General features: G+C 45.7%; 1 protein-coding gene across 1 annotated transcript; it reads right to left on the reverse strand.

The window, feature by feature from the left end:
* Positions 1–11,695: 11,695 nt before the first annotated feature.
* BORCS6 (BLOC-1 related complex subunit 6) lies at positions 11,696–13,817 on the reverse strand. Its single transcript, XM_050709889.1, is given in 3 exon segments — positions 11,696–13,092; positions 13,095–13,475; positions 13,477–13,817. Coding segments are annotated over 3 exon segments (1,305 nt in total). The 5' UTR covers positions 13,669–13,817; the 3' UTR covers positions 11,696–12,360.
* Between the last annotated feature and the right edge of the window lie 3,340 nt (positions 13,818–17,157).

A 17,157-nucleotide genomic window follows, 5' to 3' on the forward strand; every position in this document is an offset into this window, starting at 1 on the left:
TTTTCAGCTCCAGCCTCTAAGGTATGTGACTTCACACAGTGACATGCAGGTCCAAAATACAAAATGTCTTCCTCTTCCTGCTGTTCCTCTGCAACTGAAATGACTGTGTGCTTGATGTACAGAGGTAAGCAGCTGCACAACAGGCTCGTGAGCAAGACACCTGTTATTCCTGGAGGACTAGGACATCTCCCTAGTGTTTTTCTGGTTTGACCTAGACACCTGTGGCATAACTTGCGTGAGCTGTGAGGAATAATTTTCAGTGGAAAACTACACTTTGAAAAATATCTGGATGAACCATTCAAGAAGATCTGGTCCGTTGCATAAAATCAAGTCATCCGGTAAGACTGTGCTTTGAGTATGGATAAAGTAATCAACCAGCTAAAATTTCATGGTGGAAAATAACTCACAGTAGGGAAAAGCATGACATAATATGAGAGAAAAAACTCTATTTTAAGTAGGTGGAAAGCATGTCATGACTCTTTGGAGATGATGTGGTGAGTGACTAGATTCCACAAAGTAAAACGGTTGCTACACTTTCTAGTTTCTGTACTGTCTGAATATGGACACCTCAGTAAAAATCCTGCCCTGAGCGGAGGCTGTGGTTAAAACTGCGTAACTGAGGCCCTGGATAGTGTGGGAGGCAGACTAAGAGCAGTCAGTAACTGCTGGAGGGTTATCACTCCTCTACAGCCCGAAATAGCTGAGAGAGGCTCAGTCTTTCAGCCTACAAGCCTGCGTATGTGATGATCAAATTCTGGTTTGCTATACTGGTAGAAATATTTTTCTCATGTGATCAGTCACACAAAGTAAAGATTATTACCCTTAGGCACTCTCTGACATTCTGCATCCTAAGTTTGAGCCTATGGATATGTATACTATGGATATATGTGAATATAAAGCCTGTGAAGAGTAACACACATATAAGCTATAATACAGTATGTGAGAAAATACCTGCAGACTTATATTTATATGCCTGTAATATACAAAATATGCAATGTAATGCACAAATATAAATGAAGGCCACAGTCTCTATCATGAGGTGTTTGCAGTCCGGAAAATGCCCCAAGAAACTGGCCAAAGACAAAGGAAAGAAGTAAAGCAAAGCGATTAGCCTAGCAGCCACATGGGCTTCTTTTTTTTTTTTTATGGTATACAAATTAAATTATGGCAAAATATATGTATGCAAACATACAGAGAAAATCAGATGCTCAAACATTGCCCTTATGAAAATAGCTTTTCTTTCTGTCAGTATTCATTGTGGAACAAGCTTTACAAGAACACATCCTACTTCTTCCCTGCAAGAGCTTCACTCAAAACCAAGTACACAGCAAGAGGAATATCCTAGTATATACATATGCAGCATCCTTGTTCTCAGGAACCTTCAGAGTAAGTTGGTAAATGTCATTTTAGCCAAGGACATTGTATAGGTTGTAAATTTGCCTCTTCCGAGCATTCCTTAGAGAAAAGAACAGAAATTTTTCATTTCACGCACATTTCGAGTTCCCTAGAAACACTCTTTTCCACATTCTCACCAGCTTAGGCTACATCACACTGTAATTATTTACGATAGATATTATGGAATGGGCTTTCCCTTGGAGAACTTAGTAGCCATGCTCCCTTGCTGTCCATACACCCACAGTTGAAATCCATGTCACTTGTTTCCACTGCTGGTCTTGCCTTCTGCATGTAATTAAGATTAACGCAAATAAACCCACTACCCTCATACTCAAACCTTTAATCAATATGGGTATGAAACTGCCATTGTCCAGGTGGACTTCTAGGGGTTACTCACATTAAGGTCCTTGGGAAAGGGAAAGAGGTATGAAGATGGCTGCCCTTCCCTGAAATTAGTTTCCTGGACCTCTGAGGTTCACTGTATGTTCCAGTAGTTTGAAGTTTTGGGGGTTGGCTAAACAATCTTTATGCACTGAAAAGATGTAGGCTTTTACTTAGAAATCCTAACTCTTCTCTGAAAAGTCATTTTGTGAATTCCTTTATCTACTTCTGCTATTCAGAAACTGCTTTTCAAAAATCCCTTTGGGGAGAAAAATCTCCACATAGCCTTCCACGTATCTAGAGTTAGATGTGCTAAAATGAGTTCAGCATTTTATTTTTGACTATAATTGGATGTTTTGGCAGAGACCCACTATGGGACACATTCTAAGCTTTCTAAAGTTAAGTGAAAGACTTTTACCAGTTTCAGTGGACTGTGAATAAAGCTCTACCTGTACAAATACTCTAACATGGAGAATCAGAAAAACATGCCAGGAAACTTTTGTACACCACAGCGGAGAGTCATGAATAGATCTAAAATGCTTTATTACACATGAATTACCGAACGATGACACAGAGATAGAGGGTCTCAAATAAGTATGAACAGTATGGACATAATCCTGGTTACACATAAGGGTATGCTGGTTTAAAATAGGAAGCCTGTTTTGATTGTTTGCATGTTAGATGCAAACTTTGATTACCACAAAGGGAGCGGGCAGACTGAAAAGACGAGGCATTTTGTCCTGAAACACAACCCACTTAATTATTTTCCATTCTTCTCTCTGCAGTAGTTTGTTCAAGCATCGAAAAGGGCAGAGCTGTTGCTAGGTAATCTTCTTTACCCACTTGGCAGCTGAAGGTCCAGCCCCGCAGAAAGGAGTTTTTACGTATCTAACTGCATAAAATTAAAATCTGAGGCATTGTTTAACAAACGTTTCCAGCACAACCCTCCTTCTAGTTGCAGGCCTCTTTTCGGGGCCCAACGGCCAGCACAAGCTGCTCAGCTTTGCAGGCTGCAGGAGAGCAGGGCTTGAGTAGCTGCAAGTCATCGCTGAGCACTTTGCTGATCGCTGCTGTGAGCATTGGGCTCACACACCCTTTCTGCTCCATGATTCCTCCCTTGTGCTGAGCAGCTGTCTGTGCTCACGCAGTGAAAAAAAGCCAGGGAAGTGATGCAGCTGAAAAGCTGCTGCAAGCAGGCTGCAGGCAGGCCTCCCCCTCACTGCTTGCTGGGAGCAGCTGGGTCAAGTTCCACACTTCATTTTCGTTTTGTGGCTAGATAAACAGTGTGGGTAAATTCCCAGGAGAAAGCAGCAGACAGTGAGGAAGAGTAGGCAGGGCTGGGGCAGGACAGGGACTGTTCAGGCTGCCTTACAGATATCTGGCATTACCACCAAATATCAGAACCCAGTCTCAGTTTCTCTTAGATTTCTGATATGCCAAGTGTCCTGAGGAGATGTGGGTCAACTTAATGTATGAAGATGAACTAATAAAAGTACACAGTCAACATTCTTATTCTAGTGTGTGAAAGATCTTGAAACAAACATTTCACTCATACACTAAACAGAATAACCATGCTGTACCTTTTAAAATTTCCAGTATGGAAAAGACCAAGACAAAGTTAAACTTGTAGAATCATAGAATATCCCAAGTTGGAAGGGACCCATAAGGATCATCGAGTCCAACTCCTGGCACCACACAGGTCTACCCAAAAATTCAGACCATAGGACTAAGAGCACAGTCCAAACATTTCTTAAACTCTGACAGGCTTGGTGCCATGACTACGTCCCTGGGGAGCCTTTTCCAGTGCGCGACCACCCTCTCAGTGAAGAACCTCTTCCTGATATCCAGCCTGAACCTCCCCTGTCTCAGCTTGACACCATTCCCGTGGGTCCTATCACTGGTCACTAAAGAGAACAGATCAGCGCCTGTGCCTCCGCTCCCCTCATGAGGAAGCTGTAGGCCGCAATGAGGTCTCCCCTCAGCCTCCTCTTTTCCAGGCTGAACAGACCAAGGGACCTCAGCCGCTTCTCGTACGTCTTCCCCTCTAGGCCCTTCACCATCTTAGCAGCCCTACTAGCCCTATTTTATTAGACTTTGTGAAAGGAATTTGGTTGGAGAGTTTGGAAAAGCTCAAAGGCCGTAACCTAAAGAAATGGGACGGCTCTCAGATAACCATAGTCAGTAAACTATGGTTACGTCCACTTTTCTTCTCGATCTGTCTATGTTCTTTTGCATCTGTTACTGAAACTCACTGTCACCATAAAAGGTTGTGTTGTTGGGTTTGTTTGTTTGTTCTGTTTTCTATGGGTAACAAAACCACGTGTACAAAATTTTGGACTCGCTTTCTCTTTTTTTAGGCGCTGTGGGCTATAAAGGATAGTTCAATTGCACTCATCATCTCTTTAGCATTAAATACTGTTTTCTTCAGCAGGAACCATGGCATACAAACACATTATAAATAGATGTATATCCAGATTTGATGGTGTTAATCACCTCAGAGATACAGTCATTTCTGATACTGAGGGAGATAGTTGGCTGCAGTGGGTACTTGCGAGCCCCGCAGGCCCACTCCAGCAGGTTGATGAAGAGAGACAGGCAATCTCTAGCACCTGACTGACCTGCTTATCCTTTCTTTATATTTCTAGTGAAGCAACCTGGAGCCATGCCTGCAGATCTCCCTGTGGGATCTCTGGTGTTTTTCAGCCCCAGGGTTATGCTGCTTCTGTACTAACCCACCAAAACGCTGCTCTTCTGCACTGAGAATTCAATTTCAAGGATCAGTGCCAAGTCTTGAATAGGTTATCTCAGCCTGCTACGTCACTGGCTGTGCCAATGCAATGTATGCACAAAGCATATTTGCTGATCTACTTTGTTTGAGGTAGTTTAAAACAGGAGTGCTACCTAAGGCTCAGCTGTGGCATTCCACAAGAGAACTAGTAAGAAATGAAAAGGGATCAGAAGGAAAAAACAACTAATAAATAAGTAGGTGTAACAGAGAAACCTCTTGGTATGACTTACCCACGTTTGCATCAGCCAGATGCCTTTTTACAGCAGTAATACAGACTGATAAAGATATGCTATCTAGCAGGCAGCAGTGACAAATCACGCCACTGAAAGTACATTGTGTAACAAGAAGTCCACTGCCTGTGTTCAACCCAGGAAACTTTTGTTCCTAAAGTATCATGCAAATCACTATCGGAAAGATATTTTTATCAAATTGTCCCACTTACACATTTGTAGGGAAACAAACACAGTTTTGTCCCAGAGTTTGTTTTGTCTGTGAGCAAAACCTACTTCCGAGACAAAGCATTCATCCCTATCTCAAAATATAGCTCATAAATAGCGAAGGACAGAGACTAAGTACATTTGATTTCACAGCCGTAAATGACGATGAATGAACACTGCAATCCAAAGTTACTACAGTGCTATGTAAATTCCAGAAGTCATCAACAAGTTGCACAATTTTCCTGGTTTATATTAACACATATGAGAACTATGTTCCATGACTCTTATTTTACTCAACATCTACATCAGTTACCTCACCTACTTAAAGTTCAGATAAAGTGTAAGAAACAGACTGTGGTGTTTGGTCAGACTGAATTTTTTTGTGATGGTTGATGATAGGTATATTTTAATAAAAATAAAACCTCTCTATTTTTATACGTACTTACTAAGAATTGCCAAGTGGAACATTATTAAAACTTGAATTTTAGCAACTTTTAAGCTTGACTTTTTACAGGTATTCAACTCAGTAGAGCTCAACATGATTTTTTCTTTCAAAAACTTTAACACTTATGTAGAATTAGTCCTTTGGTTATGACTTACATTTGTCAATTGACCACGGATCGCTGACAGGAAGGTGATGTCTTTGTTCTAAAGGAATTTATTTGCCTTCCTAAAGTATGTACGTGCCAGTCTTGGTGAACGGATGGAAGGATCTGGTCTGGCATACCCTCTACTCCTAATATTCAAGGCCATCCTTTTTTACCATACCACTGCCCATTGGCAAGGTGTGCTGCAATTAATAAATATAACACATCTTATTAAGTCTCACAGCTTCCATAAATACATAAATACATACAGCTCTTATTAAAGTCGGTGAGAGCTCTGTGTGAGTGTACATGCTTACGTGCCCAAAGGAAGGTGGAGAGACCAGAATTCCATTTAACGGTAGTCTTACTCTAGTATTTACTTAATCTTTCTAGAAAAAACAACATCATTTGCTTTTGGGACTTGCATGCATTTCATAAATATTGCATCGCCTCGCTATGTCACATGGCATTTGGAATTCTATAACCCAGTCCTCAAGAGCAAGCATAAGCAGCAGCTGATTGATTTTCCTGTCTCTCAAGAGATACAGCACAGCACACACGGTTATAGTAGTAGGCATATTATTAAAATAGATCAGAATCAAGTAGTGAGACCTAGCTCTCTTCTATTACAGATGTTTAATTTTCCTGTAGTTCCTTCGTCTTAGTATGATAAGTAGCAAGCTGTATCTATGTAGTTTCTGACTTGTCTGCTCCTGGGGGTTGATTTAAAAACAAGACAATTGGTGGTGGATGTTCTATGTACAAGGAGCACTGCAGAAAACAGCAACAAGAAAGTAATAACGAAAGAAAGGATGAAGTAAGTTACCGACATATTATAAAGAATAAAGGAACCGGTGACGTCAAGACAGTACGCCAGGTAGGCAGCAGATGCTAGCTTGTGCCAAGAAGTGTATGTGAACATTTTGAACTTAGGGCAGAATACGAACAAAAGACACTAAGGGTAGCTGAAAGAGGACATAAATGCAGAGTAAACACAAAGGTTAGTGCCTCAGTTGTATGATAGCAAGACTGAAGTAGCCAGCCACGCAGCTGAAGACAGAAGATAAGTGGGATGAAATATTAATGCTGAGAACTGATGAAGTCCAGAACAAGATTATGTCGGGGGAAATGAGGTACAATGGGTAGCTCTGGAAAACGGTGAAGAAAGGGAAAACTGTAAAAAATTTCAAATTGCTGTCGGCAGACAAAAGAAAGCTGATGACATTGGAGCAGGAGAAATGAAAGGCTTTTGTAGATGCATATCTCTTTCTCTAAAGAGGGAAACAAAACCAAACGAAATCCGTATCATCAACTATAAATTGCATGCGGGAAGAGTTTGGGAAAATGGAAAACCCCGATGTTGCTCAGTAGTGAAAAACTCCACTCTCTTTCCAGATGAGGAAACGTCACTGGAAAGTCCCAGCCTGAAAAAAAATCCAGCAAGTAAACAAATTGCCTAAGCAGTGAAAACAGAAAGAGGAACAAAGTCAAATGATACTTTGACTTTAAAGGAGTTTATTTTCACTTTAGCATTTCCTTGAATGGCAACAGTTCAAGTTCAGACAAGAAAAATCTCCTTAGAGTGAACCTGGCTGGAAGCTTCACTGGTATGAGGCTCCAGAAAGAAAGCTCATTTATTAACAAGCTAAGACTTAAACTTGTGATTTTTTTTTTTATTTTCTGCTACTGAGTGCAGTCAAACAATCCCAGTGACAAAGCAGACGCCCACGACTATTAGATTGCTGTAAAATTAGAAATGATCGTCTGGCAAGTTTGTGAATTTTTTTTCCCCCAGATTTACATATATTTCCAGACAAGGAAGCTTTTCTTAACAATGCGCTTCCTCACAACTCACTGGGCATGGCTCTTTGCTTTACAAGAAAGTTCAATGCTGGGAATTTTTCCAGCAATGTTCATCAGGAAAATAAGGAAAAACCATGACTGGTCACATTGAGACATGAAATACACTGTTGGACAAAGCTGTAGATTTCTTATCTCTCTAAATGGCATTTGTGAAAATAAAAATAGTGAAATAAATGTATACCCTTCTTTGAAATAAATCAACTTTCAGCAAAGATACTTTACAGTAACTAATAAAAGCAACATGAACTCAAATTCCGTAACTAATTACAGCGACATCACTCTCTAGCTGTTGTCTGTCAAAATAATCAAGACAGTCTTAACACAGCTTTCCCAGCTAATTAATGTTGATGCGTTCTGACCAATGTACATGGCAGTACAACACTAATAACAAAAAACCGATGGCAGTTTGGGACATGTTGCATGGACTGTCCTAACTCCGACCCTTATCAATATTAAAATAAAATGTAGGATTTTATTTTCTTTACACTTTTCTCTTAATTCTCATCAGGATTTTTTTAACACTGCTGGAGAGAGCCAGTTCAAGCGTGTTATGCTGGTAGCCAAAATTATTGTTATTGATGAAACTCCCAACCTCGCAGATTTGGGAAGAGGATCAGTTAGCAGTCTTTGGGTCAGGAGGTTATGCTTGTTTTTTTGTCGGTGGTTTTTGGTTTTGCATTGCTTCTGGTGTATGCAAACAGGAGGAAAGAAACAAAACTGTAGGAGTTTGACATTTAGATTCTTTACCATTCTTCCTGTTATGAGGTAAGGGCATATTTAATTCTGCCGTTGTCTAATCGGGGGGCAGGACAATCTTAACTTCCAAGGCGAAAGTTAAGGGCCGAAGTCCATGGATCACACATTCCTGAGCTCTGAATAGCGGAGAACAATGATCTCGACACCTTTCCCCAGTAACCAAGCTGGAGCAGCAAATGTGAAACCCAACGAGTTTCAGTTCCTGCATCTGATGCAATAATTGCGTTAGCTCTCTACGGGAGAAATGTCGTGAATCTCGCTCTCATGTGTGCTCTTACATATGTGGCAGGAAGGACAATCCAAGATACGTTTCCTGGAAGAGGCCAGGGTGGGGTCAGAAGCGGGGACAATACTCACAAAAATCATACTATTTGGATTCTTTACGATTTTTATAGGAACATCCCTTTCTCAGAGCAATTTCCAAGCACTAAACGTAAGCTGTGACAGAATGAGAAACACTATCTGCTGATCTTTTAAAGGCTTTCCTTCAGGTGCACATGCCAATGTTGATCAGGGTGACATAGTCCGGAATCTGATGGTAAGACCTACCTTACGTTGGATAATGTTTATTGCAAAAGCCTCTATTCTGAAGACTGTTTTCACAGTTTCAGCTAACACAGTTTGCTACAATCGCTGATCTGCTACTCTTCTCGAAGGATGCTGATAATTTTGAAGCTTTATTTTTTTGTCTTCTGGTAGTACAGCCATGCTATTTGAAACCATTTCAAAACAGACCCATCTTGAATACTAAGGCATGTTCTCTCGGGTTCAACTAACATGCTGCTCCAAAGCCCACTTCGTTCCTCATAACTGTACCTCAGTCAGGAATGGGAATAAGGACAACCATAAATCTGGAAATTCCATCCAAAAGACTTATATATTTTGGTATCTGGTCAGCAGCAAGAGACACAAAACGTTGATATGTTTACTTACTGAATTCCTGGCACAATTGAGCAACATTGGCAAAAAGCCTTAAAGGTGAAACACCAGCGATCATTCCTGCTCCAGGACGTAGTACGGTTTTATGTGGTAAAGCTCCTTTGAATAGCAAGGATACGGAATCAGGAATCAGTTAACAGTCAGGGAATATAAATATGAAGAATATGAAGCAGAACCAAACATACTTTAATGAATATTAAAAAAAAGATTTCCTTAGTCAAATCTGACAGTTGTCCAGAGTAAAAAGACATTAAGCTTACCTAATTCCTAGGGGACTCAGTGGCAGTTACCAGAACAGGGGAGTGATTTCTAAACAGCTAATTCTGTTCCTGGCTTTGCACAGTGTTTGGCATGTCATTTTGTTATTTTTCTTCTTTGACCTTGTCTGTCTGGTCTCAACAGAAGTTCATTTGGCAGCCAATAGGGAAAGGAAAACAAGACCAATTATAAAGTTGATCTGATTGAGCAAGAAAATGTATGTGAATGCACGGTAAGTTCTTGGAAAATCCAAACATAGCTTTGCTCTGCTCCGTGACAGGTTAAGCAACAAAAGCTAGAAGAACCTGAAAGCTAAGCTCAACGTCCCAAAGCTGGAAAGTGCCAGGATTAACACAGAATATGCACATGAAAGCTCGGACTGGGATCAAAAAGGCAGCGCAGCAATCTCCGGCTGCAGCAGCAGCAGGCTGACCGGCGGGCACTGGACTGCACATAGCTCACAAGCCGTCCAAACACAACTTCAAAGGCAGGGCTGGCACCAGAGCCGCACTGATACGGGCGCTGCCAAGCGACACCATTCCTGCAACAAAGGAAGAGGTAGGAAGGAGGAGGCTGTAAACCACAGCAGCTCTGCGTTAACGTGTCGGTATTGACTGCAGCGGCACAGAACGGCCTGGTACCACGCAGCCACACCTGCCACAGGGACGGCGACCGTGGGGCACACGTACGAGGCAGGCACCTGGGAACAAGAACCACTTCGCCCAGCTCAGCTGGGTCTGCCCTTCACGCAAGTCATGCTGACATGAAAAAACGCTCTGTAATTACCACTTCCTTCACGCTTGGAACTCGCCAGTCATCGCTTTTTCATCCCATGAATGACATCACTCTCAGAAATTACTGCCCGAGGGCCTAGACTGAAACTGGCTCTGCAATCACATTAATGGGTCTCAGCGCAGATACAGGAGCAGTTTAAATTAGCTTCCAAATTATTTTACCAAATAGGAAAAGCAATAATTAAGAAGTGAAACACTTCCACAACAACTGATCACTAACAATTTAAAACACAAAAGTAATGATTTTGTTTTACAGGCTTGACAATTCTAGCAAGGAATTAGCATTGAACGTAGGTGACTGGAAATGAAAAGCTGACGGTGTACTGAAACGTGTACGCTTTAAAGGCTTAAACTTCGACTGGATGGATAAAGTGGAGCTGTACATATGTGGCTATACGAATATGTCCAGGGGTCTTTCATGTACATTTCAACAATACTTAGAACAAGAGCAAACTTTGGTTTTAAGTCGTGACATAAAAAAAACAGCACTTAGGAAAACTACTGCATCTCGAGGATAGACAATTTCAAGCCTTCCCAAGAATAATGCCCCAAAACTAAATGATGACAGCTGTTCCTGTGGTGTTATGAAACCTCTCATGTCTTCTAGGCCCTGCATTCTCCTTTTTCTCTCTGCTAGCCTCTGTTCTTTAATTGATCTCGTCTCTTCCCAGAGCCACGGCTACTCCCTAGCAGACACCACTGTGCGAGCTGCCGACCACAAAGGGAGCACAGCCCATTCCCAGCCTTCTCCTGCTGCAGGGGCTGGGAGGCCGGATGCAAAACCTCCTGTGTGCCAAGGGAAAAGGTGGAGGCTCAGTCATGCAGAGAGGCCCCAGATTGGCCAAGGACTGCAAACAAGCATAACAAGAAAAATAAAATTAAAAGCTAATGATTTTGTTAAGATTTAGTATCATGCACGTTTAGAAGTGCAGCGTAACGTAGCATCTGCCTCTCACTCAACAGTGGGTCTGATGAGACTATGGGGGGTGCTGGCTGTACCCACCGTAAGCCTATCTGCTCCTTAACCAAAAATTACGGGACTTGTGCAGTATTTCTGGATACCTTTTCCCCAATGTTTTTAGGAGCCACTGGTCACCTAAAGCACCACTATACATATTCAGGATCACAGTGATTATTTTTCTGTTGAAATCCAGTTGCAAAGACATTTGTAACCTAAACAGGTTGCTAAGAAGCACCACCTAAAAGCCCAGTTGCATAGGAACCACAGCTAGCAGAGAATCTCTCTCAAGCTTCAGTGGAAATACTGATACAGCAGAATGACTTCTGCATACAGTGATGCATATACAAAAGCTTCAAGCTAAGTAAATTCTTCCAAAGTATTTACTTTATGCCAGTCATACACCCGTGTAATGTCATAACGTACACATATTCCTCATCAAACTAAATATGTTTCACATTGGACATAAATCACAGATTCATTTCACAGTGACACTACTCAAATTTCTACAAAAACTGCAGAAACTGAGAGGCAAAGCGTATTTTAACTGAAGGCTTTTATTTAGTATTTTGTATCTAGCATTGCTCTTAACCGGATCGCAATTCTATCCCGTGGATTTTATATTATTCTCAGAGAGTAAGTGTTTTGGTGAATTGAATTTTCTTCAGACTTGTCTTCCCTTACAACTGCGTCCTGTAAGAGACAGCAGCGTTCTCCACGTTTGTTAACTGTAACAGCACGAGAATTACTTCAGTCAGGCACTAAGTGTCAACTACAAAGACCCACGTACGCCTGTAAACATCAAGAAAGCGTTCACAACAACTTCAGTTTTGGTCAAAAATAAATACTGACAGCTGCTTCTGATTCAGGTTGGTTAGTTTTCCCTAGCCCTCAATAAACAGCAAGCGTAAGGCATGTGGAATCCAAACTCTTTAATGGAGCTTAAGCTACGGAGCGCTGCGGGCGGTTCACCACGCCGTTTACACCGAGACCCTTTTCCTTCACCGGTTGCCAAGCTTCCTCCAGCCCAAGGCTGTGGCCGGCCGTGAGGGCAGGCCAGGCCCGGGCAGGGGGCCCGAAGGCACCACGTACGAAGCCGGGGGGCTGAGACCGGCTCCGGGGCCAGCTTTGAGAGGCCACGGGCAGGCGGCCTGACCCGCTCAGTCGCGCCCACCGTGCAGTAGCGGGTGCCACGGGTGCGGCGCTACTTGCAGAGCCCCTCGAGGCGCTCCAGGGTGCCCTTCATGTCCCGGATGCGCTTGGCCAGGGCGGGCACGGGCTGCATGGCGCGGTCCAGCTCCTCGCAGCGGGCCACCAGCGCGTACATGGCGCGGATGCTGAGGTCGGCCGCCTCGCCCAGGCTCTCCACGCCGTCGCGGTAGGTCTGGATGCAGCCGACGCTGAGCGCCGTCAGGGCCTGCAGCCCGCAGTGCACGGCCCGCAGCAGCTCGTCCACCTGCGCCGCCACCTGCCCGGCCAGGGCCACCACGTCCTGCAGCGCCCCGGGGTCGATGGCGGGGATGGAGCTGGCCCCGGCCCCGGCCCCGGCTCCCGGCCCAGGGCCCGGCCCCGGCTGCTCGCCCCGCGGGGCGCCGCTCAGGCGGATCCGCCGCTCCAGGTTGTTGGCCACGAACTGCGTGAGCCGCCCCTCGCGCAGCACCGTCCCCTCCAGCTCCAGGGCGCTCGCCAGCGTCGCCCGGCGGCCCTCCGGGGGGGGCTGCGGCCGCCCCGCCGCCGCCGCCGCCGCTGCTGCCGCCGCTCCGGTGCCGCCGGCGGCCAGGCTCAGCGCCTCCAGGCTCCGCTCGTCCCGCTCCGCTCCCTCCTCGGCCGGGGCCGGGGCCGGGCTCCCCGGTGCCCCCTCAGCGCCCGGTGCCGGCGGCTCCATGGCGGCCCCCGCGTGCCTAGCCGGGAGCGCGCCGCCGCCCCCCGCGGGCGCGCCGCCGCCGCCTGTTTACGTCGCCTCCGATTGGCTCCGGGGCCTTCGGGGGCGTGGCCTCCGGGCTTTCGCGTGCCCCGCCATTGGCCGGCGGTGCTGGCGAGGGGAGCGGCTGGCCCCGCCCCTTCGCTCGCACTGCGGGCCCGGGACTCGGAGACTGGGGAGTGCCCCTTGTTTGTGTCCGCGCGGATTGGGCGGCCTGCGGAAGCGGGCGGGGCCACGACTGTTTGTGTCGCTTCCGATTGGCCGAGGCGGGGCCTGAGCTGCGGCCGGCTCGCGGGGATTGGCTGTGCCCGCCGGAGAGGCGTGCCGCTCGCGGCGTTCCAGCGCGACGATTGGCCGGATGGCGGAAGGGGGCGTGGCCCGGCGGTGTAACAACACAGGGGCGCTGCTGGCTGCTCCCCTCACTCCCCCGCCATGTTCTCCTAGCAGCAGCCCCGATCGCGCCACCATCTCAGCCCACAAAGCCCCGGCAGCCGCTCCCCGGCCCCCCGACCCCTCTCCCCTCCACAGCTCCGGGTCCCCGCGTCCCACCATGGTCACCACCACGGCGCCGCCGCCCTTCCTGGCTCGCATCTCGTCGGGCGCCGAAGACCCCCGGCGGCTGCCCTCCGGCCTCCTGCAGCGCCTCAGGCGAGGGGACAGCAACTGTGAGAACCAGCCCGGCTGCTGCCTGGCCGCCGCGGGGGGCGGCGCGCGGCCCGCGCTCAAGAGGGTGAGGCGGAGGAAGGGCAAGATCCGGCCGGGCCCCGCGGGGCTCCTGCCGAGCCGTTACCAGCAGTACCAGCAGCACCGCGCCGGCCTGGGCAGGAGGACGCCGCTGGCCGCCTACGGCCCGGGGGAGCTACGCGCTCCCCCAGCTCCCGGCATGGTTACAACCCCCCAGGAGGAGCCCCCCGCGGCCGCCCCTTCGAGAGCCGCGCCCGGCAGACCCCTGAGGAAGGAGGTAGGGAAGGCGCTCGCGCACTTCTCGGTACTTTTCTCCCCCTTTCCCCGGTGTTGGGAGAGCCGGGGGCGCTTGTTCCCGGCTGGAGCGCGGGGGGGGGGGGGAGAGCTGCTCGCCCCCCTCCCTCCACCCTGCGTGTGAGGGGCGGCGGCGGCGGAGTTTCCGTTACGTCTGTTGGGGGGGGGGGGGAGCGAAACCGCCGCCGGTGATTGGCCGCCGCCGTCCACCAATGGGCGGCCGCCGCTGCGCCCAGCAACAGCCGGATTTAGCCTGCTGGCCGCGCGCCAGCCGCCCCTGCGCGCGCAGGGCGGGACGTGCGCGGGGCGCAGCGCCCCATGGCGGCCGGCCTTGGGGCCGGGATGGGGGGGGCTGTGAGGGGATGGGGTGGGGGGGACGCCGTGATGGCGGCGGGGTCTGGTCCTAGAGGCAGCGTAGGGGCTGGCAGAACCGTCAAGGAGGCTCCTCTCGAGGAGAGGGTTTGCCCGTTGACGTGAGGTCTTTGTCTGCGCAGGTCTTGAAGAACAAGATGGGAAAGTCTGAGAAGGCTGCCGCCCCCCACAGCCAGCCTGTTCACGGTTTCCATCTGTGTGAGCAACCAAAGATTAACAGGCAGAAGGGCAAATGTAACGTGCCGGTGACCAAGATCACCTCTGCGAGAAAGATAGAGAACTTTTGGCAAGATTCTGTACCGACAGAAATAATTCCGAAGCAGGAAAAAAAGCCACTTAAAAACACAGAGAACTTCAGAAACGCCAAGTCCAAGAAACCTGTCACCCTCACAGAAGCGAACCAAAAAGAAAATTACGCTGGGGCAAAATTTAGCGACCCTCCGTCACCTAGTGTCCTTCCAAAGCCTCCCAGCCACTGGGTGGGTGGCACAGCTGAACTTTCTGACCAAAACAGGGAATTGATGGCAGTCCATTTGAAAACTCTCCTAAAAGTTCAAGCGTAGTTTCCAAGATCTATGAAGAGCTGCAAAGAAAAGTCCATCCAGGAAACTTACACATGCCTTGTTGCAAAGAAAAAAAAAATACAAAAAAAAATTGCAAAAGACTGTCAAGTCTTGTAACCACATACAAAAATCCTTGTATTATATTTTTTATGGTTGTGTAAATAGTGTACATCATGTATTATGTGTATATTCTTGTTCATACTTTGAGAGGTACATTTTAGTTTTGTTATGAAAGGATGTATTTTGCACTGCCTGAATGGTAGATGTCTTGTATATAAAACATGGACAATTTTAAGTGTGTGCTTGACACATGAAGACTTGACTTGATTTGCACAAGGTAATGAAAAATCTGAAAGGAGAGTACAACTTTCTGATGTCAAGGTTCCAGATCAAATGTGAATGGTTTACTCATGCACTACTGACAATAGTTTTACATTCTGTGTCCCAATCAAGTACAAACATGGAGTTTTCTTACAAATGTGAATTTCTGCTCTGGAAACAGTATCTGGAATTCCTGTTCATGTGTTTGTTACAAAATTAACTGGAATTTGAGTAGAATTCCAACCCATCAAATTGAGCACTGCTGATTTCTTTAAAAAAGGAAAAAAAAAAAAAAAAGCAGAGCTTTCTGCCATAAATTTAATTGGTCACTAAAAAATTAAATAAAACAATTTGGCCTCCCCTTAATCATGTCTCTGTTTTTCTTGTGTGAGTGTACAAGTGTTTGAATGTACATTACCTGATTGCCGCCTTTTAGTGAATAATTAAGATACTTGATAGCTCCCGTAACATTTCCTTTCTGATACGTCATTTGAAGTTCCTTATTCTTTGGTTTCTTTAAAGTTTAGATTTCAAGAAAGTCAGGGATCTAAAGATCGAAATTCCTGCTGCAGTTTTCCTTAACTTTCATAGTAAGTGATCATTAACTGATACTGAAAAGTAACAGTAACTGAAAGTTAGGGTGCAAGTTAAGACTCATGTTTTACACCCATTTTGTATACCACTGATGGTTATGCTGGGAACTACGTTCCTCTGATCTAAAATTATTAATTGAACTGTAGATAAGTCTGACAGGCTTGTTGAGATAACAAAGATTTGTGATTAAATAACTGATATTTCAAAAGAAGCATAAAGCAAAACTACATGAGATTTAAAAACATTTTAAAATTTTCAGATCCACTGGAAAACAATGTAGCCTCTGGGCATTAGGTTACTAGGTAGGATATGTATGAAGAAAACAACTAGCAGGGTCCTAGGTGAAATGTTTCCTTGGCATGGATCGTCTTCTCGGAGCATGTTCGAGGGAGATTTAGTGGGCAGTGTTATCTGCATTTGTGATGTGTTGCTAGTTCTGATCCGTGCAATTGCATTGTTGGGTTTGGGTGAATTGGTGGTGTTAGTTAGCTGCCAGTTATGAAATGAGAGTGGTCAAAAAGTAGAGGAGAATTTCTTTGTTTGTAGACATTAATTATATAGTTGCAAAAATATATTCGTTATAGTGCTATTAGGCTATTTAACAAATAGGCTCTAAACCGAGTTCATGCAAGATTTTAGGACTGGCCCGAATACTTCCATGTTTACTAACTTAAAATACGTACCTGTGTTAGTTGATATAATGGTACATAGTTGAGGAAAACACACGGCTTCTTTAGCCCACTTCGCTTTGTAACCTAAATACTCCATAATTTAGCAAGTCTTCTAAAAACAAATGTTTTATATATTTTTTATCATTAAACAGTAGTAGGGCAAAGAGAAAAGCCAGTAGAATCTCACTGAAGATGGCTCTAGTAGACCGTAAGTCCCGGTTTTACTACGTTTGGGGACGTGCTGTTTTGATCTGCTTTTGTGCTGCTGTCTTTTCCTTTTGTCTAAATGCCAACAAGCACAAAGGAAAACGCCTTTTAAGAATTCCCCATAGCTTAATTTTTAAGTAGTGCTTAATTTTGTCAGCTGAACTTGTGATCTTCTTGAATCTTGATAACTGGCTTGTCAAGATGTAGTTTCCATAAGCCCTGTAGGTTGGCATCAAATAAAAGATGGCAACTCTTTTTTTTTTTTTCCCCCTGCTGATTACCTCTGTTGTTCTTTTCCTCCCTGCCCTTTGGAGCTGACCTCAGATCGCACAGTCTGAAAGGTATCTCTGATCCTACGTAGAACTTGCCAACAT

The sequence above is a fragment of the Cygnus atratus genome, chromosome 3 (assembly GCF_013377495.2).
Source record: "Cygnus atratus isolate AKBS03 ecotype Queensland, Australia chromosome 3, CAtr_DNAZoo_HiC_assembly, whole genome shotgun sequence".
Lineage (NCBI taxonomy): Eukaryota > Metazoa > Chordata > Aves > Anseriformes > Anatidae > Cygnus > Cygnus atratus.